At 40.7% G+C, this 25431-nt stretch overlaps 1 protein-coding gene across 2 annotated transcripts in view; it reads right to left on the bottom strand.

The window, feature by feature from the left end:
• STK39 (serine/threonine kinase 39) overlaps positions 1 to 25124 on the bottom strand; it is a 310860-nt gene extending 285736 nt beyond the window's left edge. For both annotated transcript variants that reach the window (XM_074215784.1, XM_074215785.1), the window contains exon 1: positions 24831 to 25124. In XM_074215784.1, the coding sequence (XP_074071885.1) occupies positions 24831 to 25011 (181 nt within the window). In that variant the 5' untranslated portion in view covers positions 25012 to 25124. The remainder of the gene's footprint in view (positions 1 to 24830) is intronic.
• Positions 25125 to 25431: the final 307 nt, after the last annotated feature.

Raw genomic sequence — 25431 nt, 5'->3', positions numbered from 1 at the left:
TACAATTTATCTCTCTTCTTCAGTAAAATGTCTAAGTACTGTCAATCTACCTAAACATACATTTCTCCCAGCCATAGTCTTTTTATACTCACATGGCCACAAAGTTAGTTTAGGTTCTGACATACTGTAAGACCCTCTTAATTGACCTCCTCCTTATACTCTCTTCCCTTTTCAATCCAAACACCATCCAGTGTACGTTCCCAAGGCATAGATATGGCCACATTTCTCTCATTCCTACCCAAAATCTTGGGTGGCTCCCAGTTGCCTCTAGGATGGACTACAGACTCATCTGTCTGCTATTTAACATTCTCCACAAACTCCAACTAATTTCTAGTCTTATTTCACATTACTACCTATAAAACAGTCAGATAATTCAAGGAATAGTGTTCCATCTAGAGAATCAGGTATACTTGAATTCAAATCTGGTCTCAGACACTTACTTTGTGACCCTAGGCAAGTCCCTTAGACCATTTGTCTTTATCCACTGGAGAAAGAAATGGCAAACTACTCCAGTATCTTTGCCAAGAAAATTCCATAGACAGTATGGTTGAAAAGAATCTGACATGACTTAAGGCTTGAACATCATACAATTCAGTCAAATAGGATTACTACTTTTTCCTCAAAATCTACATACAAAATTTCCAATATTGGCAACATTCACAATGTTATTGTTTAGTCTTCTTCAGTTATGTTTCATTCTTCTTGATCTCATTGGGTTTTTCTTGGCAGACCCTGGCAAGATTTGTCACTTCCTTCTCTAGCTCATTTTATAACAGATGAAGAAACTGAGGCAAACAAGCTTAAGTGACTTGCCCAGAGTCACAAAATTATTACTTGTCTGAGTTAGAATTTGAACTCAAGTCTTTCTGATTCTAGGTAGGCACTCTTTCCACTGTGCCACTTAGCTGTCCATTCACTACCTGAAATTTGTCATTTTATATCTTACCCCTTTCAACAGATTTCACATTTACTTATTTCTGAACATACTAGAGAGTTCTCCAATAAAATAAAACATTCTTGAACACAAGTTTTATTTTAGTTACTCCATCCTCAGAAAAAAATGCTCCTTTTGGAAGGGGATGAGGTCAGTGATCTCCTTTGTATCCTGGCTGGAAAAATATCAACTACAAATTCAGATCAGCACTTTCTCTGCAACATCAAAGTCCCAAAGTGAACTGCCTGGGATACTGAGAGATTCGTGTGATTTACTCAAGTCACAAAGCCAGGTGTGTCAAGAGGCAGGGTTTGAGCCAGGTGTCCCTGACACCCGGGGGCCTCTCCAGCCTTTCCATTATTCTGCTTCTCACTTTGGCAACACAAGAGGCCCTTAATACATCTGAAATGAACGTACATTTATCCCCAGCCACTTATCCATTGGAAACAAGAGTGCTTAAGTTTCCATCATTTCTTTAAAGAATCTGTATGTCAAACTTTTAAAGATAGATTTTTCCCAATCATTTCTTTTTTATTTTGGACTTGGTTGTTTTGTTAGATGAAAGTTCGTTTGATAAAATTGAGTATCTCTTTTGTAGCACAGAAAGGGTTCAAACAATCAGCTTCATAAACACAGGATAGGGAAGTATGGCTAGAAAAGTTCAGCTAAAAAACATCTGAGGCTTTTTGATGAACTGGATGCTGCATACAAGCTAACAGTGGGATAGTCAAGAAAACTAGCAGAATCTAGACTGTACATAGGCACAGCTTCTAAAAACAGAAATGATGATCCCTCTGTGTTCTGGTCTCATCAGAGTAATTTTATGCAGTTCTGGGTACCATATTTTAGCAAAATTAAAAAAGCTAACAAGCTGAATAGCCTTAAAAATACTAAGCTATTTATTTGGATTTTATTTAGTCAGGTAATGGGGAGTCATGGAAGGTTTTTAAATAATCTGTTAGCATGACCAGACCTAAACATCAGGAAGGCTGATTTGGCAGGAGTAGTAGGACAATAGCCAGAATCTGGGAGAATAAGCAAAAAAGCTTATGCAATAGTTAGGCATTAGATAATAAGGAGGCCCTGGACAACACTGTGCTTGTGAAAAGAACTTGACAACTAGGTAGAAGTGAAAAGGAAGAGAAAGGAATCAAAAATGACCAGGAGTACAGAGTCAACAGGAAGAGAAATCATCCTACTGACAAATTTTAAAAATGGGACAGAGATGGAAATAAAAATGATCATTTTAGTTCCAGACATGTTATTAAGGCATTGCAATTGACAATTTCTTTTATCTCATTTATTATTAAAAACAATTCTGAGGGTCAAATTGTGATATGCAGACATTATCATCATCACAGCAAATAATAAAACTTTGCTTATGATCTTATAAGAACTACAGGATCTGAGTCTTTTTTACTCCCTCACAAACACAAGAGCAGTTGTAATTCAAATGGCTTATTCTCCATCTAAATAGTCAATCACTTTGAGAGGTAATACCTTTATACTGAAATTATTCAATATTCTTTTAGAACTTTTGACAAGAGTTGGGAGGCAATTGAATTAAATAAAATCCAATTCAAAACTACACAAGAAAATCACTTGTTCTTTTAGTGTAACAAGACATACACTAATGAGATTGATGTGTCTACCTGATAATAATATCAAATGTATCAAATATAAACAAAAATCAAAAGCATCAAATTAGGATTTACCAATTTGATCACTCTCATTTTTAAGTATTAGACTCAAATGACTTTTGACTATTTCCAAACCCTGTCATCGTTTGCCATCACCACTGCCATGACCACCAACAAGGATCAAATATTTGCTACCACTGGGGAAATTCTAACAAATGTGCTGTTAAGTTTTAACTCCAAAAATGGGAGTTCAGAAATGCATTAACCAAAAATCCCTCTTAATGGAAAGGGACTCTCCCAAGGCAACTTTCTCAAAGGCTATAAAGGCTGATTTGGAAGAAGCTCTGGCATATTTGTACAATAAAAATATTCTTTTATAGTCATAAGTCTGGTCCCTAGTATTGTAAACTCCTTTCTTCTAAGGAGTTCAAATAAGTTATTAAGGTTTTGTTCCACTACACACACTTGAAAATCATTTTATTTTTCAAGATAATTACCTTTTTATGTCAAAAAAAACTATTAGCAGTAAAATGTTAATTCATAACACTTTCACCTTTATCACCTGAAGATCAGTCATACTGCTAAATATTTAAGACTAAAGTTTAGCCAAATATATACTACTTATATCACCTTTAATTAGCTATTTTCAAGGGAATCTACAAAATAAAACATAAAAAAAAATTTGAGAACTACCACTAAAAAAGGGGGGGTAATTGTAGCTGATTTTTCTAACTTAACTTACCTATAAGACACACTATTTTTTTCCAGAAACAAATATTGGGATTTCCACAAATAGAAAAATATTTATTTTCTGAGGTTTATTAAGAGACTAAACAAAAAGTTAAAGCTAGTAACCAACAACTCATTTCCACTTAGCTTTGACAAAGGTGTTGTTGTTGTTTGTGACCTTACTTGGGGGTATCTTGACAAAGATACTGTAATGATTTACCATTTCCTTCTCCTGCTCATTTTATAGATGAGGAAATTGAGGCAAACATGATTAAATGACTTGTCACAGAGCTAGAATATGTCTGAGGTAGGATTAGATCTCAGGTCTATATGATGCCAGACCCAGCACTCTCTCCCACTGCACCACACCTAACTTCTCCTGACAAAGGCATAGCTATATCACTGAAAGACAGAAAAAAAAAATGTTAATAAAGAAATCACAGGACTTAAGAGATGATTCAAAACATTCCTCTATTCTTTTTGTCTTAGCAATTCCTTTTTTACATCAGATTCTCTCTCTCTCTCTTTCTCTGTCTCTGCCTCTCTCTCTCACACATACTTTTTTTATGTCACACATAAAAACTTAGGCAAAAGGAGAAGACACAGCAACTGCTTATGCAGCAAGCCAGAAGCAATGATTTTCCCCATCTTCTCCTCAATGGTGAGTCTCTCTTCCTAGGCCCTTTTCACTGATTGTCCCCCAATGCATGACTTTAGAATCTGTCTTCCTTTTCCTCCAAGAAGTCTTTCATGGACCCCCATCCCCATCCCCATATGTTCCTAGAGTCTTTCCCCCAAGGCTAATTTAACTTACAAGATAAATAGACTATAAACCAGTTGGAAGCAGCAGATATTGTGTTTGCCCCTTTTTTTGGGCTGGGAATGGATAGAAGAGGGGAGGGAATACACACATTATCCCTAGCACTTAACAATGCCTGTAGTTGGTTGGTTGATCCTACCAAAAAGAGGAAGATGTGTTTCTTAATTATTTGTCCTTTTCTCTTGTACCTCTTTCAATCTACCAAATAATTTTGAAAGTTAAAATATTACATTTTTTTCTATAATGACACTGGTTTAAGGTCAGGCACTGAAATTAGGTCTCCAAAAATATAAATGAGCTAATAATGAGGGCTACTGGAGAGTGGAGGGTGTGGAGGGGAGGATGATATAGCTCCAGTGGCTGGGATATCACCATTCACAAGAAGAACACAAAAGAGAAGAGCTAGACTTTTCCAGAATGTCAAACCAAATTAATTTGATCTCTCTACATATACACTATTTCCTCCACAAAAAAGTTTCCTTGTCATAACGTAGTCATTTTCATTTTTCCTGTGTCTACATAAAATCTCTTCTACAAGAATACCTTAAGTTTTATCCTTCAGTATATATGTGTCTATATTCTAAAATCTAAAATTCTATTCAAAAACAGAAAGGACCTTAGAGGTCATCTAATAAACCAGCCTCATTTTATAAATAAGGATCCTGAGGCCAAGGGCATTTTCTTTTTTTTCCTTAGGTTTTTGCAAGGCGGATGGGGTGGTTAAGTGGCTTGCCCAAGGCCACACAGCTAGGTAATTATTAAGTGTCTAAGACCGGATCTGAACCCAGGTACTCCTAACTCCAGGGCCGGTGCTTTATCCACTGCGCCACCTAGCCACCCCAGCCAAGGGCACTTTCATAAGAGATCTATAGATGTGTATCAATACACCTACAGACATGCAGATGTATGCATGTAAATACTTCAGAGGTGATCTAATCCACTCCCTGTATTTTACTAATAAGGAAACTTGGGCTAGAGGTTATGAATCCCCAAAGATCATAAAGGTAGCATGTGTCAAAGGCAAGATTTGAACCCAGGTTCCCCCACTCCAGAGATTGAATAGAGTGTGTGTGTGTGTGTGTGTGTGTGTGTGTGTGTGCGCGCGCCCCCCCCACATGCACTCGTGCACTCTGTACTCTATGAAGCCTGCCCACCAAGTCCTGATTAGATGCTTCAATTTGGTTTAGAGGTGGCTCAGGTTCTCTAAGTTTTCTGTTAAGAGTAAAAAGTTAACTCTGGGCAAGGTTTTGAATAAAAAACAAGTATCATGTATAAGGGAAATTCCTGGGTCCAGCAGGATCTCTGGGAGATTCTCCTACAGAAAATAAGACTTTAGTTCAATCAAAGGAAAGCCTTCCTAATAATTAGATGTTTCCAAAAATATAACGGATTGTCTCCAGAGAGGTGAGTTTCTAGGACTATTAATTCTGATCTGGCAAGTGCTGGAGAGGGCATTGGGGTCCAACCTCCTCATTTCACTGATAAGGAATCTTGGGCCCAAGGAGGCTCTCAACTTAAACCACAGGCAGAGTCCCAGGCCTAATGTCTTGGAAAATGTGTAACTGTGGGACCCTGAGAAGTCATTGAAGCCTGTTTGCCTCAGTTTCCTCATCTAGAAATGAGTCAAGAAAGAAATGGCAAAGAACTCTAGTGTCTTAGAGAGGAAAACTCCAAATGGAGTCACAGTCAGATATGACTGAAACAATGGAACAACAACTCTGATCCCCTCTCCAAAGTCAATCTCTTTCTATGTGTTATAAAAGAAATTCTCAATTAAGACATGAATGAGTAGGATGAGATCATCACTGTTTGAGATTTCTTCTAACTCTAAGATTCTGGATTCTCATATTCAAGGGGGGGGGTAAGGGTAGTTGAACCAGACACTGAGGCCCCCTTCAGCAATTCTATAAGCTATATAGAATTCACACTCTTGAATGATTAAAAAGACCAAACTGTGTTACATTAGTCAGGGTTTGGTCTTCAGAAGAGCTTTTTTGTATACTCTAAACATACACAAACTGGGATAAACTTTGGGTAAGTTTTGGGCTCAATGGCCACTGAAAGAAGGGCTGTTCACTGCTTCCCACCAGGCTTTCTCCAACACTCTCTGTGCTCTCTAACTCTCATTGCCCCAAACTTCATACCACAGCAAGATCTTATATACTCTTTTGTCCCAAATCCTGCAAAGCTGCAACTGCCAATTTCCTTTGCAAAGGAAGCTGTCTCATAACTCCCCTGGATGCTTTTGGGAAGGACTACACAACGAAAATTTTGGAAAAAAATTATATATTTCTATCTCTGCTCAGGAGAGAGACCATAAGAAAGGGCAGGAATTTAAGTCCAATCTTTCAGTGATTTCAATAAACAGTTCCCTGATTGCTTCTGACAGAAATTAATTTAAAAACTTCCCTGGAGGAGCAACTGTTATGTCTCCTTTTGTTTTTTTTTCTCACCAAATATGCAATCAAGTCAGATTTTCCTTTTCAGGGTAAAAGATGAGATAAAAACTATGATGACTCTGGTCCCCCAAGGTATTCATTTCCTATGGAGCTGGGATCCCAGGCTTCTGGAATTTTTCCTATCATAGGGACAGTACCCATTCAAAAGCCAGATTAGTCCTCTTATTCTTCTGCTATAATTCTTTTTTAATACAAATCTTTTTTTTATTTTTTATTTTTTTAAGTTTTTCTTTAAATTTTATTTTTTATTCTCATTTTGTACAAATGGTTTTTTTACATTAATAAAATATTCTTGTTTAAGAGTAAACAAAATACCCCTCCCCCCATTAATATAGACTTGCTTGAGCTATAAAGTAAAGGAGAGAGAAGAAAATTAAAATAAAAAAATAGTAATAATTGTAGGTATGGCCAGGTGGCGCAATAGATGAAGCACCAAGCCCTGGAGCCATGAACACCAGAGCCCAGATCCGGCCTGTAAACCCAACAATCACCCAGCTGTGTGACATGCAAGGCACCCAAACCCCACTGCCCTGCAAAAAACCAAAAAGGAGAAAAAAAAGACCCAAAATAAAAAAAAAATAGTAATAATAGTAGGGGTGGCTGGGTGGCGGACAGAGCATTGGCCCTTGAGCCAGGAGCACCTGGATCCGAATCCGGCCCCTGACACCCAAAGATCACCCTGCTATGTGGCCCCAGGTAGGCCACCCAGCCCCACTTGCCCTGCACCCTCCCCCAAATAATAATAATAATAAATGTGCTTCAGTCTTTGTTCCAACACCAACAACTCTGTCATGGGTGGATCACATTCTTTATGGTAAGTCCATCGCAAAAGTTATTTCCATATTTTTCCAACGTTGCCATTGCTGATCGCAACTCCCTCCTTTCTTATTTCTCCACTACCATGTACTATATTTTCTCTCTCCTTTCACGCAGACTCTGCTGTAGGGTCGCTGAGTGGTGCAGCAGACAGATCCCTGGTCCTGGGGCCAAGAAGCCCTGAGCCCCCCCATACCACCCCTTAGGCCCAGCATCCACCTGGCCCCATGGTCCTGGACAGGCCATCCAATCCCAGCCCTTGAAAGAAGTAAAAAAGAAAATGTGTTATATCTGACCACTCTCCCCCGGTGGTCCATCCTCTCCTCCATCACTCACATCCCCCTCTTCCCCCTGTCCCCGCTCCTTCTTACTCCAGATGTTTATACCCCATTGAGTATATTTGCTGTTTTCTCTCCAAGCCACCTCTGATGAGAGCAAAGGTTCCCTCATTCCCCCTTGCATCCCCCCTTCCATATCATTGCAATAGCTCATTGTAATAAAAAAAAATCTTATTATATGAAATAGCTTGGCCTATTCCCCCTCTCCTTTCTCTTTCTGCCATTCCATTTCCCTTTTTTTCCTATTGACTCCATTTTTACACCATATTTTATCTTCTAATTCAGCTTTCTCCCGTGCTTCAACTATAAAAGTTCCCTCTATCTGCTCTATTAACTGAGAAGGTTCATATGAGTATTATCAGTGTCATTTTTCTATGCAGGAATACATACAGTTCATCATCATTAAGTCCCTCATATTTTCCCCCTCTCCTCCAATATCCATGCTTCACCTGAGTCCTGTTTCTGAAGATCAAACCTTCTGTTCAGCTCTGGCCATTCCAAAAGGAACATTTGAAATTCCCCTGATTCATTGAAAGTCCATCTTTATCCCTGGAAGAGGACATTCAGCCTTGCTGGGTAGTTCCTTCTTGGCTGCATTCTAAGCTTTTTTGCCTTCCGGTATATTGTATTCCAAGCCCTACAAGCTTCCAATGTAGTTGCTGCTAAGTCCTGTGTGATCCTGACTGCAGCTCCACAATATTTGAACTGTGTCCTTCTGGCTGCTTGTAATATTTTCTCTTTGACTTGGGAGTTCTGGAACTTGGCTATAATATTCCTAGGGGTTGGTTTTTTGGGATCTCTTTCTTGGGGGGATTGGTGGATTCTCTCCATTTCTATTTTGCCCTCTGCTTCTAGAATATCAGGACAATATTCCTGTAGTAATTCTTTAAAAATGATGTCAAGGCTCTTTTCCTGATCATGACTTTCAGGTATTCCAATAATTTTTAAATTATCTTTCCTAAGTCTGTTTTCCATATCAGTTGTTTTTTCAATGAGATATTTCACATTTTCTTCTAATTCTTCATTTTTTTGGTTTTTGAAGTATTGATTCCTGATTTCTAGTAAATCCATCAATCTCCCTGAATTCTATTCTTTTGTCTGAAGGATTTGTTCTCCTCAGAGTTTTCTTATCTCTTTTTTCCATCTGGCCAATTTTGCTTTTTAAAGCATTCTTCTCCTCAATAACTTTTTGAACTGTTTTATCCATTTGACCTATGTTGGTTTTTAGCATGCTATTTTCTTCAGCATTTTTTTGGATTTCCTTGACTAAGCTGCTGACTTCATTTTCATGTTTTTCCTGCATCTCTCTCATTTCTTTTCCCAGTTTTTCTTCTAACTCCCTCATTTGATTTTCAAAGTCTTTTTTTGAGCTCTGTCATAGCCTGATCCCAGTTTCTGTTTTTCTGGGAGTCTTTAGATGCAGGAGCTTGTGTTTCCTCATCTTTGGATTGAGTATATTGATCCTTCTTGGAATCACAGATAATGTATTTCTCAATGGTGTTCCTCTTTTTTCTCTGCTTGCTCATTTTCCCAGCCTAAGCCTGTTTTGGGGGTGCTTCCTGAGCTTTTGGGGCACTCCCACAAGGGTCTCAGTGTGTGAGGCTCTGTCCTCCCTCCTGGTCTGTGAATAACCATATGCGCTCCTGTCTGCCACAGGGCTGAGATGGAGGGGGCCGCTGCTATTCTGTGTGGGGGCCTAGACTGCGATCAGGATCTGAATGTGGTCAGAGCTCCAGAGTCCTGTTCCAGAGCCAGAGGACAGAGCTCAGACATCTCTCTTCACTCCCCTCCCTCAGCGCAAAGGGCTCATGCCCTGGAGGCTCCTGCTTACCGGCTCTGCCTGCTTCTGCTCCTGGATCTGGGCTGCAGAAAGACCAGGCTGCTTGCTGTGTGCCGTGAGGCCTGGGCTCCATGTGCTCGCTCTGGCAGAGGTCCCCGCTGTTCCCCCACTTTGTGCCCAGTGCTCCCATGGGTGTAGCTCAGGAGATTCCCCTGCTGCTGTGAGCCGCAGCTCCCAGTGCCCTGGGGCTGCCTCCAGGAAGCTGAAGTTCTTTCCCTCTGGCAGCCGCCCCTTCGGCGGGCCGCCCCTCCAACCCCAGGGAGCAGAGCCTTTCTGCTCTTTTCCAGGTTACCTTGAGTAGGAGAACTGCCTCTCTGGGTCCCTTTGTGGGTTCTGTCTCTCGAAAGTTTAGTTAAGAGTCCTTAGTTTAGAAGTTTTATCAGAGAGTGCCTAAGACTCAATCCTTTCTTGTCGCCATCTTGGCTCCGCCCCCTTCTGCCATAATTCTTTCAAGAAAAGTCAATGTTTTCCTGAGTTTTTAGAATATTGTTACTGACATTTATTTGGGAATGTGGAGGGATTTCAGTATTTTGTTGTTCATGGAAATCACAAGTACTTACCACAACAAAAACAACACCAAACAAAATCCATTCTCAGAAAGATGTGAGAGCTCAGGATGAGGAGGGCAGGGGAAGCATGAAGGCAGGAATTCCCAGAAACTCTTTCCCCCAAAAAAACCTCCAAAAGCTGTCAAATAATGACTCTAGCCAAAATTCAGAGGGGCAGAACCCACAGAAAGACTGAGTGATACAATTTCCCAGTCCAAGGCAACTTAGAAGATCCATAGGAAAGGTCTATTCCACCGGGACAGAGGGGTTGGAAAAAGCTGGAGCACAGTCGGCTGGAGGCCTAGGTCTGTGGCAGAGTTGGCAGTTTCCAGATCTTTTGACCAAGAGTTCATCAGGAACAGCCAGAAGAGGTAGTGAGAGAACTCGGAGTGGTGAGAGAACTCGGGGTGGTGAGAGAACTCTGCCATACCAGAATGAGTGTGGAGCAAAGTGCCAGCCTCAGAGCAGCCATACGGTGAGAATCTGCAGTGGGAGTAGGCAGAGCCACCTAGCACAACCAGAGAGCTCTCAGCCTACAGACAGTAAAGGGATCAGGGGAGACTGCTCTCCCTGGGGCAGGACTCAGCTGTTTGCCCACACTCAGAGCCAGGCTGCAGCATGGGCTCCCACAACACCATCATAGCTGAGCAGGGACTCTCCTCACAGCTCCAGGGCAGGGGGAGGGTCTAAACACAGACAAGAGCCTCTTATAAGACCTTAGAGGAATTAAAGTCCTTGTCTCAACACCCCACCCCCACCCCAAAGCCTTGGAAGTGTGATAAATCAGTCATGGGCTGAGAAAATGAGCAAATCACAATAAAAGAAGAATCTGACCATAGAAAATTACTTTGGTACCATGGAGGGTCAAAATACACACCCAGATCAAAACAAAAATCAAAGTTTCTCTATCCAAAACCTCCAGGAAAAACAGAAAATGGTCTCAGGCTATAGATGAACTCAAAAAAAGACTTTCAAAGCAATTAAGGGAGGTAAAAGAAAAATTTTGAGGAGAAATGAGAGTGATGCAGATAAATCATGAAAACCAAATCAATAGCTTGATGAAAGAAATACAAAAAAAAAATACTGAAGAAAAATAACATTAAAAACCAGTTTAATGGGGCAGCTTGGTGGCGTAGTGGATAAAGCACCGGCCCTGGAATCAGGAGTACCTGGGTTCAAATCTGATCTCAGACACTTAATAATTACCTAGCTGTGTGGCCTTGGGCAAGTCACTTAACCCCATTTGCCTTACAAAAAAAACTAAAAAAAAAAACCAGTTTAAGTCAAATGGGAAAAAAAAGCAACACAAAAGGCAAATGAGGAGAAGAATGCCTTAAAAAGCAGAAGTGGCCAGCTAAGAAAAGAGATTAAAAAAAGCTCTCTAAAGAAAATAACTCATTCAAATGCAGAAGGGAACTAAAGGAAGTTGAAGACTTTGTGAGAACTCAGGAAGAAATAAAACTATACCAAAAAAAAATTAGAAGAAAATGTGAAATATCTCATTGGAAAAACAACTGACCTTGAAAACAGTTCCAGAAAAGATAATTTAAAAATTATTGGACTATCTGAAAGTCACCACCAGGAAAAGGCCTAGACTTCATTTTTCAAGAAATAATACAGCAAAAGCACCCTGAGATCCTAGAAAGAGTAAAATAGAAATTGAGAGAATTCATCAATCACCTCCTGAAAGGGATCCCAAAAGAAAAACTTTCAGGAATATTATAGCCGAACTCCAAAACTCCCAAGTCAAAGAGAAAACACTAAAAGCTGGCAGAAACAAACAATTCAACTACTGTGGCTCCATAGTCAGGATTACACAGGATCTGGAAGCATCTACATTAAGGGCTCGTAGGGATTGGAATATGATACTCCAGAAGGCAAAAGATCTTGGTTTACAACTGAGAATCAACTAACCAGCAAAACTGACCATCCTCTTTCAGGGGAAAAGATGGACTTTCAATGAAACAGGGGACTTTCAGACTTTCCTAACAAAACAACCAGAGCTGAACCAAAAATTTAACCTCCAAGTACAGGACTCAGAGGAACCATAGAGGGAATGTTTGAGAAGGACTAATTATGAGAAACTAAATGATGTTGAACTGTTTGTACTCCTGCATGGCAAGAAGATACTGATAACTCATGAACTTTTTCATTTATAGGAGCATATATAGACAAGACACAGGAAGGAGTGAATATAGTAAAAAGATGTAGTCAATAGGTGATAAAGGAAAGCACTGGAGGAAGGGAAAGGAGAGGAAGAAGGGGCTAAGATATTTCACGGAAGAGTCAAGAAAAAGCTTTTACAATGGAGTGGAACAGGAGACAATGAGGGGAAATGAGTGAGCCTTCATTCTCATCAGAAATGGCTGAGAGGAAATAACACATATACTTAATAGGGTATAGAAATCTATCTTACCCTAGAGAGAAAAATGAGAGGAAAGGGATGGGATAAGGGGGAATGGGGGGGGGGGTGATAGAAGAGGGGGAAGATCATGGAAGAGGGTACTCAGACATAACATACTTCCGGACAGGGACAGGATAAAAGGAGAGAGAGAATGGAATAGATGAGAGTGGGAAGGAATAGAATGGAGGGAAATATAGTTAGTAATAGCAACCATGGGAAAAATATTGAAGCAACTTCTCTGGTGGCTATAATAGGGAAGGCAACTCATCCCACAGATAGAGCCATCAGAATCTGAATGCAGACTGAAGTAATTATTTTTTTCCTCTCTCACTATTCTTAAGGTTTCTCATCTTTTTGGGGGAGGGAGGTTTATGATTCCTCTCACAAAAAGATTATTGTAATAATATAAAATAAACAAAAAAATAAAGCAGGTTGGCATCTCCTAGGTGTAAAAAAAAAGATTTGAAAGCTCAGTAAGAGAGATTTTAAAAACACCTCACACATCAAAACAATACCCTTCCCTCATGGTGTCCATTTTCAAAACACATAGGGAATCAGTGTTTTTTCTTAAAATTTGAACTGAACAGATTCCCAATGCAGACCATACTGAAAGAAATGGTTTTAAAATAGGGTTTCACTGCCTTCTACTATCCTAAAGTCAGTATCAATATCAACTGTCAAAGACTCTAGGGGAAAAGAATTAAAACTAGCTCTTCTAAGTAACCCAATATAGAAAGGAAATGCTCTAAGACTTGATTAATCAAGGGATTACATCCATAGCTCTATTTAAGAAATTCTTTAAGGCAACTATATTTTCATTCAGATGTATCATAAGACCCAGACTATCTAAGATTTAGGACTGTTGTCAAGAAAGTTAGTTTTACATATTTTGGGTCAGATAGTGGAGATCTTGAGCATCAACAACGTATGATGAAAAAAGCAACTATTAGAGTCAGAAATTCATCTCTGACACTGTGTTGATGGAGGGGACTCCCATTCCTATAAATTGGTAACAACATACTGAACAGATGCAGTGTGGTAGGTCACTGGTGTCAAACTCAAACTACAAAGCCAACTATCTCTGTTGGCTGCATATTGACTTAGAAAGCAACTTATTCACATTTCCTATGGTTCCTGTGTCTTTACTTTGTTAAATATTTAATCCCAATTGCAGTTTTATCTGGTTCTAGCAGTGTAGTGTGCCTGCAGGTTATATATTTGACACCTTTGCTATAAGTGACATCATTTAAGAATTTATTGTAGAAGACTGAATTGATAAGGTAAGTGGTTAAGATTGGTAAAGGCAGTTTTCTGAAAAAAATCAAGAATACCTAAGCATTCAGATCTTGGTTCTGGCAAATGGCCAGTTGGGCAACCTGCTGGGGGTGGCTGAGATAAAACTCTACTATTCATATTTCATGTTCCCATTCAAATTTTACTGAATCGAGAGAGCTTTTTCCCAATGGTTCGTATTTTTTGCAATGGGTAAAAAAACTCCAAAACATTGTTAATATTTCTTGAGAAAAAATTATATAGTGTTATTACTACACCTGTAGGGGAATTGTTGTTCCCCAGGCAGACACACACATTGATTCTACTAAAACAGTAATTATAAAATTCATTGAGGTCAGTAGACCATATCCCACCTGCTAGCTCTACTGCTCTTCCTTTCCACTGGTAGAAAAGAAGTTTGGCAAAATTGAAGGAACACTAGGCTAGAAATCAGGAGATCTATGTTTTAGTCCAGGCTCTGGTACTGACTGTGTGATCTCAGAGTCAAAGCAAAGCTACCCTAGATATAAAGGGGTCTAAACATTCCTTCAATTAATCAAGGGCAGCTAAATGACACAATGGAAGAGTCCTGAAGTAAGGAGTACTCAAATTCAATATGGCCTCAAATACCTTCTAGCTGTGTGACCCGGGGTAAGCCACTTGACCCTGATTGCCTCTTCAGTCATCCTGATTCAAATCTGACCGCTGAACCTAGATGGCTCCCTCATTCAAATCCACATGCATGTCATGGCATCACCTCCCTGATATTATGAACTTCTTCAAGAATGAAGAGCAGGCAGCAGCATCATCAATCAATAACTGTGCTAAAGTCTAGGGATACAAAAATGACAGTCTCTGCCCTCAAGAAGTTTACACTCCAAAGAGGAGCTAGCAATAACCTCTAAAGTCTCCTTTGCATGCATTTCTTTGACCACAGGATACAATGTCTCCCTAGACTTAGGTCTTCCAGATTTTATCAAAGTAAGGATAGAATTTAAATCTATAATTGAAAGGTCTACTCAAGCAACATGTGCTGAGGCCAGAGTTACACAATATAGGTTAACAAGAAACAGGACCAGACAAGACAAGTTACAGAAGCCACCTCTCTCTTCCTGTGCTAATCGCCACCCTTTTTCAAGTCTCTGTCTTAAGAGAGGAACCAAAATATTCATCACCAACTTTACCAGTAACTATTATGAAATCATCTCAGGAAGATTCCTATCTTCTTCAAATATCTCAACTTCAACTAAGAATTCTAAGAGTAGAATATTCCAGTGACCTAGACCTCCAAAGGAATACAGATAAAAATCTGGTATTTACATGACAAAATTACCTGTCATTGCCATTTTTCAGGCAAATTTTTTTTTAGGTTTTCGCAAGGCAAATGGGGTTAAGTGGATTGCCCAAGGCCACACAGCTAAGTAATTATTAAGTGTCTGAGACAGGATTTGAACCCAGGTGGCTCCTGACTCCAAGGCTGGAGCTTTATCCCATACAGCACCTAGCTGCCCCTAGGCAAATTATTTTTACTATTAATATATAAATTAATCCCACTTAGATTTTTGCAAAGACCAAAGTTTAGAAACATGGTAATCACAAAAATTAATATTTCACATGGAAAAATAATAAATTAATGATACCTAATAGATGGAATGAAAAAGATTAAAAACAATGGATGGTCCAAATATTGTGCTAAGCACTAGAGGTACAAAAGAGGAAAGCAAGAAGATCCCTGCTCTCAAGGGTCTCAAATTCTAATTAGTAAGACAAGCTTTGGTTGCACAGCAGATGGAATGGTAGTCCTTAGGGTGCAAAATCTTTTCTACTAGGCTTTAATATGGCAAAAAAAAAAGTGGTTTTGTTTCAGGTTGGATTTTTGGTGTTTTGTTTTCTTTTCGGTCAGCCTCTCTGATTTTAATGACGTAGGAAGTTCCTGAAGAGAAAATTGGTAGAAGTTCCTTCTACCAATGCTAATCGGCAACAATTTAGCAATTTTATTATTCTAAAAGAGATTCAGGAATCCTGAGAAATGATTGCTCAGGGTCACACAGCCAGGCTGAATAAGAAAGGACTCGCCTTCCTGATTTTTTAAAAAACTGTCACATGCCTTAAATATAACTATCTGGGCACTGAAACAGACTAAATCAGTTCATGTAATGATGTGAAAATTTCTCTTTCCAGTAGAGGAAAACCACTATTTTCCCACAGAAGATGCCATATGCAAATGAAACCTCTGAATTTTGATGACTAAAATGAGAACCAAATCCATGGTACAGCAAATAGCAAGTCAATATTTTCTTCAATACGTTATATTTTTTAATTGAGAATTTCTACCAACAAAGTCATCTCTGAAACCAAACTTAGCACAAATTCTACTTATTCTTCCTTTTTTCCAATTCCTCTCCCATTCTGACTTCCAAACATAGTTCAAGAAATATTTAGAAAAAACATCCAAGATCAAATTCAATAATGCTGACACCTTAACTACCCCCCCACCCAAAAAAACCAACTACCAAAAAAAATATAACAACTTGGAAAGGTGGACTACTAAAAAAAAAAGTTAAGGCAGCAGAGAAAACAGAGGAATATCAAGAGTTCCAAGGGAAAGATCCCTAGAAGTGTGGACTTCATCTGTTTCTTAAACAGTATCTCTGCTTTTGCTTCCACCTCAGAAAATTCCCTTCATGGATTCACATGACACAGCATCTTAGAGCTGGAGAAGATCTCAAAGTAGATCAATCCAGCTCCCTCATTTAAGAGCTAACTAAAGCAATTCATCTCACCCCACCTGTGACCAGCTACCTACAGGACCCAGGAAGGCAGAATGCTGAAATTGCTTACCCTTGCTTTGTGGGGATTAATGAGCTAATTTCTGCAAAGCTCTTTGAGCTGATTGGCTGAAAAGCCCTAAATAAGCACCATCATGAACAATACATGTCTGCAGACTGAGAAGGGCAATTTTTTTTTTAAAGTCAAGTTCCCCTTCTGGGGAGGAGGCCCTGCTGGTCTTCATGATGACTTTCCCTGGTCTCCCTCCTAGCTCACTGCCAGCCAGCTGGACTTTATGCCAAATGGCACCTGAACAGAATGAACTGGGAGGTAGAAGAAAAACTGCAGGCCTGGCAGGCTGCCGCTCCATCCTTTTTTTTTTAATAAGAGGATGTTCCCTCCTCTACAGCAGCCTGTGTGAAGGCTATGCTCACCACTTGTGACCACTAATGCAAGCAACAGTTCAAACTACCTAATGTTCCACCAACCTTTCCAACCCAGTGCAACAGAAAGAGAAGGGGATTCAAGTTCCTGGCTTGCCACTTTGTCTAATTCACTTAACACTCTCAGGGTCTCGGTTTCCTCACCTATGTAATGGGACAGTTGGACTGGATGGCTTCTAAAGGTTTCTAAAAGTTCATGATTTTTCTCAATTGTCACCCAGTTCTGCAGTGAACAGCAAAATAAGAACAGTTATATATAGTTCTTTAAGATCTGTTAAGCACTCTGCATATATTATTACATTAGTTATTACAATATATTTTACAGGTGAGAAAACTGAGGCTAACAGAGTCAAAATGCTAGTGTCTCATGCAGAATCTGAACTCAGATCTACCTTGCTCCAAGGCCAGTCACCATGTAAAGGCAGCAGCATCAAGCTACTTCCTGGCTTCCTGACTCTGTGCCCAGGTGCTAATAGAGAGAAAGAGGAGGAAACCAACCATAGCAGGAATCTCTCTTCTCACTTAACGCTTTCCAGATAAGAAGCCACTCTACTTCCCTTACCACATAAAGGTTTATATCCTGTCCCAAAATCATTAAGAGCCCAAAATTAGGAAAAAAGGCATTTCCTAATACCAATATTTCAATGATCTCTCCTTTCATCAGTATGGGTAAAGGGTCCACCCATGCACATCACAGTCCCTTTTTGGTTGTTGATGGTTTTTGTGGTTAAAAAAAAAACACTGGCTGGTTGGAAATCTTCCTAGCAATGAACTTTTTTCAAATAGAGGCAGGTCCTCTGATAAATCTATCTCTGGACAATATGACATTGCTAAAACATTTTTATGGCATAAAGACTTACAAAGAGCTTTTCTCCCAATAATTCTATGAGAATAATGCATTTATATTCTTACTTAGATAATGAGGTTCGGAGGAAAAAGTGAACAAGGCAAGGTCACAAAGTGTCAGAACCAAAATACAAACCAGGATTCCTTGAGACTAGTACCCTTACCACTATATAACACCCAAAGAACATTCCAAAGAGAACCCAAGCCCTTTCATGTTTGAAGGCTGCCAGCCAAGCAACTCCAACAGACCCTGGCACATTAAAACTCACAACTCCTTGCTGTGAGGATCAAATTACATAATATATGTGAAGTCCTTTACCAACTTTAAAGCATTATAAAAATATTAATGAAGATCATCATTATTTTGTTATTGTCAATAATAATGATGATAAAAGCATCTAAGTAATATCATAATAATACATAAAAAGCACCAAACTAAATAATATATTAGAAAAGAAGTGCCAACATCGTTTTACCTAAAACAGTGGTTCTCAAACTTTCTGGTCTCAGGACCCCCTGTTACTCTCATAAAAAATATTGAAGAACTGCCAAAAAGCTTTTACATGACTTTATTTTTTTTTAGGTTTTTTGCAAGGCAAATGGGGTTAAGTGGCTTGCCCATGGCCACACAGCTAGGTAATTATTAAGTGTCTGAGACCAGATTTGAACCCAGGTACTCCTGACTCCAGGGCCAGTGCTTTATCCACTGCACCACCTAGCCGCCCCTTTTACATGACTTTATATGGGTGATTTATACGTATCAATATTTACCTTACTAGAAATTAAAATGTCTTATTATTATGAAAGTCTTGCCCTCACAGACTCCCTTGTAAGGGTCCCAGGGATCTCAGGCCCACACTTACCTAGGAGCTCAAACATAAAGGTTTCTTGAAATGATTTTTATAAGTCAGACCACAACTAGAGTTAAACTTGTGCTAAAACACAGTGGTACAAACTTTCATATAAATATAGTTTCCTCCTGCACAAAGAATTCTGGATAACCTAAGTATTCAAAGGAAAACTAACTTCATTTTATGGATGAAGAAACTCAACACCTTTCAGAAGCATAAGATTGGAGAGGTAACTAGGTGACAGTTCATCTGGTAAAGATTTAGGAAATTTTGTGGATCCTGAGCTCAATATAGCATTAGTTTGATAGGGATGTCAATCAATCAATGAACATGTATTAAAGAAAGCTAATGCAATCTTGAGACAAGCAGCCACCACAAGAATGATGGCAGGCATGCCATATTCTGCCCTAATCAAAGAACTTCTGGAATATGGCATTCACTTCTAGGCACCACATTTTGTCTTCAGACAGATAACCTGGAGAGTGAAAGGGCCTTCACTCACAGTACATCAAGCCTTCTTTGTCCTATTGAGGATCAATTGAAGAAAGGATCTTTATCCTAGAGAAGAGAAGATTTAGAGGAAACATGATATCTGCCTTCCAGTATTTAAAAGACTGCCTTGTGGAAGATATATTCCACTCTGTCCTTTAGGAAAGAACTAGAAGTAATGAGTAAACACTAAAAGGAAAACATTTTTAGAATTGATTTCAGGAAAAATGACCTTAACAATCAAAACTATGCAAAAGTGGAATGGGCTACCTCTTAAGGTAGTGAGATTTTCCCTCTTCCCTTGAGGTGTTTAAGGTCTTTAAGCTTTAAGCAAAGTCTGGGCAACCACTTACTGGGAATATATTGTAGAGACGGCTTTGATTTAGGGATGTGTTAAATACATACTTCTAATGTCTTCTAAAATCCCTTCCCACTCTGGGATTCTGCAATTCTAAAGCTTTATATATAGCATTATCTAACAAATCAGATTAGGACAAATTCCAAAGTATAGTTTCTGTTTCAAATAATATCAAAAACTTAATAACAGAAATAGAAAATAGCCACAGGGGAAAACAAACTGGCACTAAGAGGCAAATTAGTGCATAAATCAAATGCAGAAAGGAAAAACGAATATATCTGTGGTTTAATTTTCCCTTAAGTCATAGGCTTTCCCCACTGGAATATCAACTGCACCTGTAAAGATTTTGTTGGTATATGTTTTTCTTGACTTAAAAAAAAATTAGATTAAAAAATATTTAGATAAAAATTTATATAAAGATTCTTGAACACAATAATGTATTTTAGTCAATTCTTTCAAATCTTTTACTATCATGATTAAAAAACTCACCTTCATAATAAAATTAAGTTGGATAGCAAAACAGCAAGATCTAAAGGATTCCAAGATCAAAGCCTAGATACAGATCGAGATGCAGTCTTTCAGGTATGACCAAAGCTTTATCCTGTTTAGTGCCCAGAAACCAAATCCACTCTACTGCCACTGCCTTTCGAATGCTTCCCTAGGCAGCTACCACAGCCCCCTTGGAAGTTCTATACACACTGGGGACAGACACCTCGAGGTTACTGGGCAAAGTCCTTAGATTGTAATGATCCTTCTCTAAGACAAAACCATCCCAAGTATTCCAGTGAGGAAATGAAACTTTGTGACATAGGCCCCATCTTCATTACCAGGATGAGAAAAAGGAAAAAAATCCATCTTAAGAGAACACCTGTCAAATCAGAAAAGAAAGCAAAGGAGAATCCAGAGATCCTACTAGATCCTGATCACCTACTAATTATCACCTTTACATGTTTATCATTTATATATGCACACAAACATATATAAACATAGATGACCCATGCACAGTAGCAATGGAATACATGTACCTATTTCCCTTGACTAATGTAATAAAATAACTGGAGCCATGAAATACCTTTTACATGGGTCTGTCTCATCACCAAGGACAAGAGGACATTAATGCTTAGAAATCAAGAACAAGGGGCAGCTAGCTGGCGAAGTGGATAGAGCACCGGCCCTGGAGTCAGGAGGACCTGAGTTCCAGTCCAGCCTCAGACACTTAATAATTACCTGGCTGTGTACCCTTGGACAAGTCACTTAACTCCATTACCATGCCAAAAAAAAAATCAAGAATAAAACAAAGTGGAAAGAAGGCCTGCCAGTGGGTGTTCTGCATCTTACAAAAAACAATCAAACTCAAGAAAATAAAACATTTTAGGTCAATGGTCCATTTGTTATCTAAGAGGAAAACCAGAAAAAGCTACAACCACTGCTTTAATGAACTAATTCAAATTTCCAATTATGCAATGCAATGAAAATATTTTAAATTCAAAATTTTAGATCAATTGGAGTTATAAAATTCTATCATACAGTTAAAAAAAATCACTGGTTCCAAGTCAGAAAAACTAGTATAAATCCTATTTATGATGTTTCATTACCTGGTTGACCTTGGATGACTTTAGTTTCAACAAAACTCAATATCAACTATAAAATGAAGTAGTTATGGCCTCTGAGATACCTTCCAGCTTTAGGTCTCTGAGCAAAAAGATTTCTGGGAGAAGACAGGGCAAGAAATCACAATGGAAGCTACATTAGCATCTCCTTCAAAAACTGTAAAAAAAAAAAAGTCAAAAAAAATTACTAAAAATAACGAAAGAAAAAAATTCAAATCTCTCAAAGAACTAAGGAAACCCAAAAAGGTTTACACACCAAAATATTATGGATTAAAAAAGACCAAGGCAAAAATTCCAGAACCAAGAGTAGAAGAAAGAAAAAAATAGTGACCTATAAAATACTACAATGTGATTAATAAACATAATGAACAAATTAATAAATAACAGTAACTATATCAGAAGATGAAATTTTAAATTATGTATGCCTACAGAACTACAGGACTCATCAGTTTAGAAATGTATATGGCAAGGTAAAGCAATACATCTGATCAAAAGTGGAATTATTTAAACTAGAGGATAAAGTAGGGGAAAGAAAACACACAAGCAGATGTTAACTTAGAAAATGATCTAACTCAAGAAAGTATCTGAGGGCGGCTAGGTGGCAGTGAACAGAGCATCAGCCTTGGAGTCAGGAGTACCTGGGTTCAAATTCGACCTCAGACACTTAATAATTATCTAGCCATGTGGCCTTGGGCAAGCCACTTAACCCCACTGCCTTGAAAAATCTAAAAAAAAAGTATCTGGAAGCGGTGAAGACAAAAATAATGGATGGAGCAAAGAGATAAATTTTTTAAATTGCTGGCCTTCCTAAAACTCATCATGAAAATACTCTTAACACGGAAGAAAATTTCTCATTAAATTCAACAGACATTTATTTTTCTGAAAATACTGAAGACAAGAGACCAATTGTAAACAGACAGGATTCACAGGATGCCAACAGGAGGCATATTCTAGCACACAGGTATTAGTCAAAAGTTTTTGTGATTCCCTTATTATTCTTTGTTTTTAAAATAAAAACTAATTAAATGAAAATAAAGACTGATTGTTTCATAAAAGAAAGCAGTTACTTTTAGTGTTTGTGAACAAAGTGAAGGAAAAGGAAGAGAAAGAAATGGAAATTTCCTTCACTTTCTTTTATTTGTATAAGAAATCTCTATAGATATGCTCTGATTAAGATACTGACAGGTGGAGCAAGAAATCCCAGATTTTTAACCTCTCCGTGGCACAATCCCTCAATTTACTTCAGGTAAAGTTTTAGCTTGCAATAGCTTCTAAAAATGAAAAAGCTGTAGAATGCAACCGACAGATTTTTTTTCACTGATCTACAATTACAAACAAGGTCAATAAAAAAAAAGAAAAGTTTATTTTAGACTAACAAAACCTTCTACTTTATCTGAAGGATTAAAGGGAGAAAAAAGAAAACCACCAAACTTGGGTTGTTTGGATTTTTTAGTAAAACAATTCTCTACCAAATCTTGAAAACTCCCAATTACTTGTCTCTCCTATCCAAATAGGTTATTTCTGGGCCTCCTGCTGGTCATGGTCTATACTGCTGGAGAGTGATATCATATGACACCTGCTGAATAGTGGATGCAAAGCAAAAAGACATTAAAACTGGAATTCCCACTGAAACTGGTTCAGTGTTTGTACTACTAACTTTAATGTGTAATGTTTAGCTAAAAAAAAAGAGCTTATTCTTAAGGCTTGGTAGAAACAAGTTTATGATGACACCCTAAAAATATTAATCCCCAGCAAAACCCAAATCCACCTCTTTAATTCTCAATGACAGAGCTGCCACAGAGACACTTTATAATTTGTCCTTTCATGGGGTGGCTAGGTGGTGTAGTGGATAAAGCACTGGCCCTGGAGTCAGGAGTACCTGGGTTCAAATCCTGTCTCAGACACTTAATAATTACCTAATTGTGTGGCCTCGGGCAAGCCACTTAACCCTGTTTGCCTTATAAAAACCTAAAAAAAAAATTTGTCCTTTCATCAAGAACAACCAACTAAAAAGAAAAAAAAAATTGCACCACAGGGTAATGGTACAGTTGTGCAGAAAGCTAGGCCAAGATATTTAAGCAAGCTTCTCTTGTTCTTAAACTTTAAATTTAAAACTTTCTCAATTTAAAAATGGGTGATTTTCTTTAAAAAAAAATGACCAACAAATGGTCAACAATGTTATTGAAAAATAGAAATAATCACTTTCAACTTAATTTGAATCATCTAAATTATTTTGAAGGTCAAAAATTTGTCTAATGCTTCACGATTATCAATTCATGGGTTGTAAAATTAACCCTCAGGAAATAATAAGCCTAATACCATGGGGGGGGGGGGAGCAATACTTTAAAACCACTAAAAACAAACAACTAAGAAATTGTCCGTAAATCCTGGACTTCCAAATATTACCATGGCAGGATCATCCAGTTGGGTTTTTTTGGTCTTGTTTTTCAGTCATTCATTGCTAGCTTTTGAGGACTTTAGAAAATAACTGTTCGAAACCTCTAAAAAATGAGCTTTCAAAGACCTCCCTGAGTTTCAAACCCTTGAGATAGATGCTTTCTACAACTTCCTCTCAAATTCACCATTTAATCTATAAAGAAGAAAAAAAGGAAGGAGGGGAAAAGAAGGAGATAGTGAAACAGAGAGAAAGGGATGGAAGTAAAGTTATCAAGCGCTAAGCGTCTCCACTTTGGAAGTCTGTGTTGCATTGAGAGGACCCCTCCAAACCTCTGGAGATGGGCGGTGGGCCATGTGGCTTCTCAGAGTGCAGAAGCTGCCGGCCTGCATGGGCGGAGGGTTTGCACCCCTCAAGCCTACAACTTGTCCTCTCCCCCCCAAACGTCCCTGTCTGCGGTTCCTTCCCAAGAGTGGATTTAGGACTTCGCTTCCCGGCTCCAACCTAGGCTTTGCTGAGTCTGCGGGGCACCATCTGTCTGGAGGGTAGAATCTGCACATTCACACCGGGAGGGCAGAAAAGTTCCCCAAGTTGGAGAGGAAAAGGAGAGGAGGAAAGGGGTCCCCGGGGCACTTGAACGTGGAATTCTGAGACCCTGGTCCATCCCCTTCCTCCGCAGCCTCGGGTCCAGGGCGGAACGGGGCCACGGAGGCCGGGGGCGGAGGGAAGGGGGCCGGGCCCGGCCCCGGGTGCTGCAGCTGGGCCCGCCGCCGGAGGGCTCCGGTTTCGCGGCTGGAGCAGCAGCATCGGCGCGCACGGGCTCGGGAGGGCGCCCCCGGCCCCGGGAGGGCGCCCCCGGCCCCGGGGCTCGCCGAAGCGGGCGGGTCCGGAGAACAGCGCCCACCCCCCGCCCAGCCCGGGCGGCGGGGCCCCGGGGAGGGAGGCGGCCGCGGGAGCCGCGAGTCCCCGAGGCTGCGCGGGCCGGGCGGGCGGGGGGAGCGGCTGCGCCGGCCGCGGCGGCCTCCGACACCTGGCCGGGCTCGGCCTCCCGGGGCGCGGGGGGCGGCCGCCCCGTCCTCCCTGCCCGGGCCCCCGGCCGCTCCAAGTTTGCAGTCGGCGGCCCCGGCCCGGCCTCGGTGGGCCGCCCCAGCCGGCCGGCCTTCGCCCCCTCCCCGCGTCCTCGGCTCCCCGCGTCCTCGGGGCGCATGCATGCGCGCATCCCTGCGCCCCCCGCGCCCTGCCTCCCTCCGGGCCGGCGGCGCCACTGACCGATCACCTCCTGCAGCTCGTACGCGTCCCTGCAGATGGGCCAGCCGATGGCCTGGGCCGCCCCGGCCGCCCCGGCCGCCGCCGCCGGGACCGGGGCCGCCGCCGCCGCCGGGGCCGCCGCCGCCGCCGGGGCCGCTTGCTGGGGCTGGACGTGGACCGGAGAGTCGCCGGGCTCCGCCATGATGCTGCCGGAGAAAAAGGGGGTGGGGGAGGGCACGGGCGCCCCGAGCAGCCAACGACCTTCGGCTGCGCCCGACTCCCCTGCCTGGCCGGCCGACACCTCTCGCCGGGCTCGCGCACGCCCGCCCGCCCCGCGCCGCCCGCCCGCCGGGGAGACGAGCCGAGGAGAGGCTGAGCACGCGGGGAGGGGGAGGGGAGGGGAGGGCCGAGGCGGAGGAGGCGGTGGTGATGGAGGGGCGGCGGCCGCTGCCGCGGCGCTGCGGACCCTGCGCGCTGCCCGCCGCCGCCGCCCGGTCCTGCCCCCGAGCGCGGGGAGGCCGCGGGGAGGGGGAGGGGGACGAGTCTCCATCCGCCCCGCACCGCGCCGCCACCAATTGTTTTTCTTTTTCTTTTTTGGTTTATTCGTTTAGTTTTCCTCCCT

Source organism: Macrotis lagotis, chromosome 1, assembly GCF_037893015.1.
Source record: "Macrotis lagotis isolate mMagLag1 chromosome 1, bilby.v1.9.chrom.fasta, whole genome shotgun sequence".
In the NCBI taxonomy this organism is placed as follows: domain Eukaryota; kingdom Metazoa; phylum Chordata; class Mammalia; order Peramelemorphia; family Peramelidae; genus Macrotis; species Macrotis lagotis.
The sequence above is the reverse complement of the archived record's forward strand: the minus strand, read 5'-3'. Positions and strand labels throughout refer to the sequence as shown.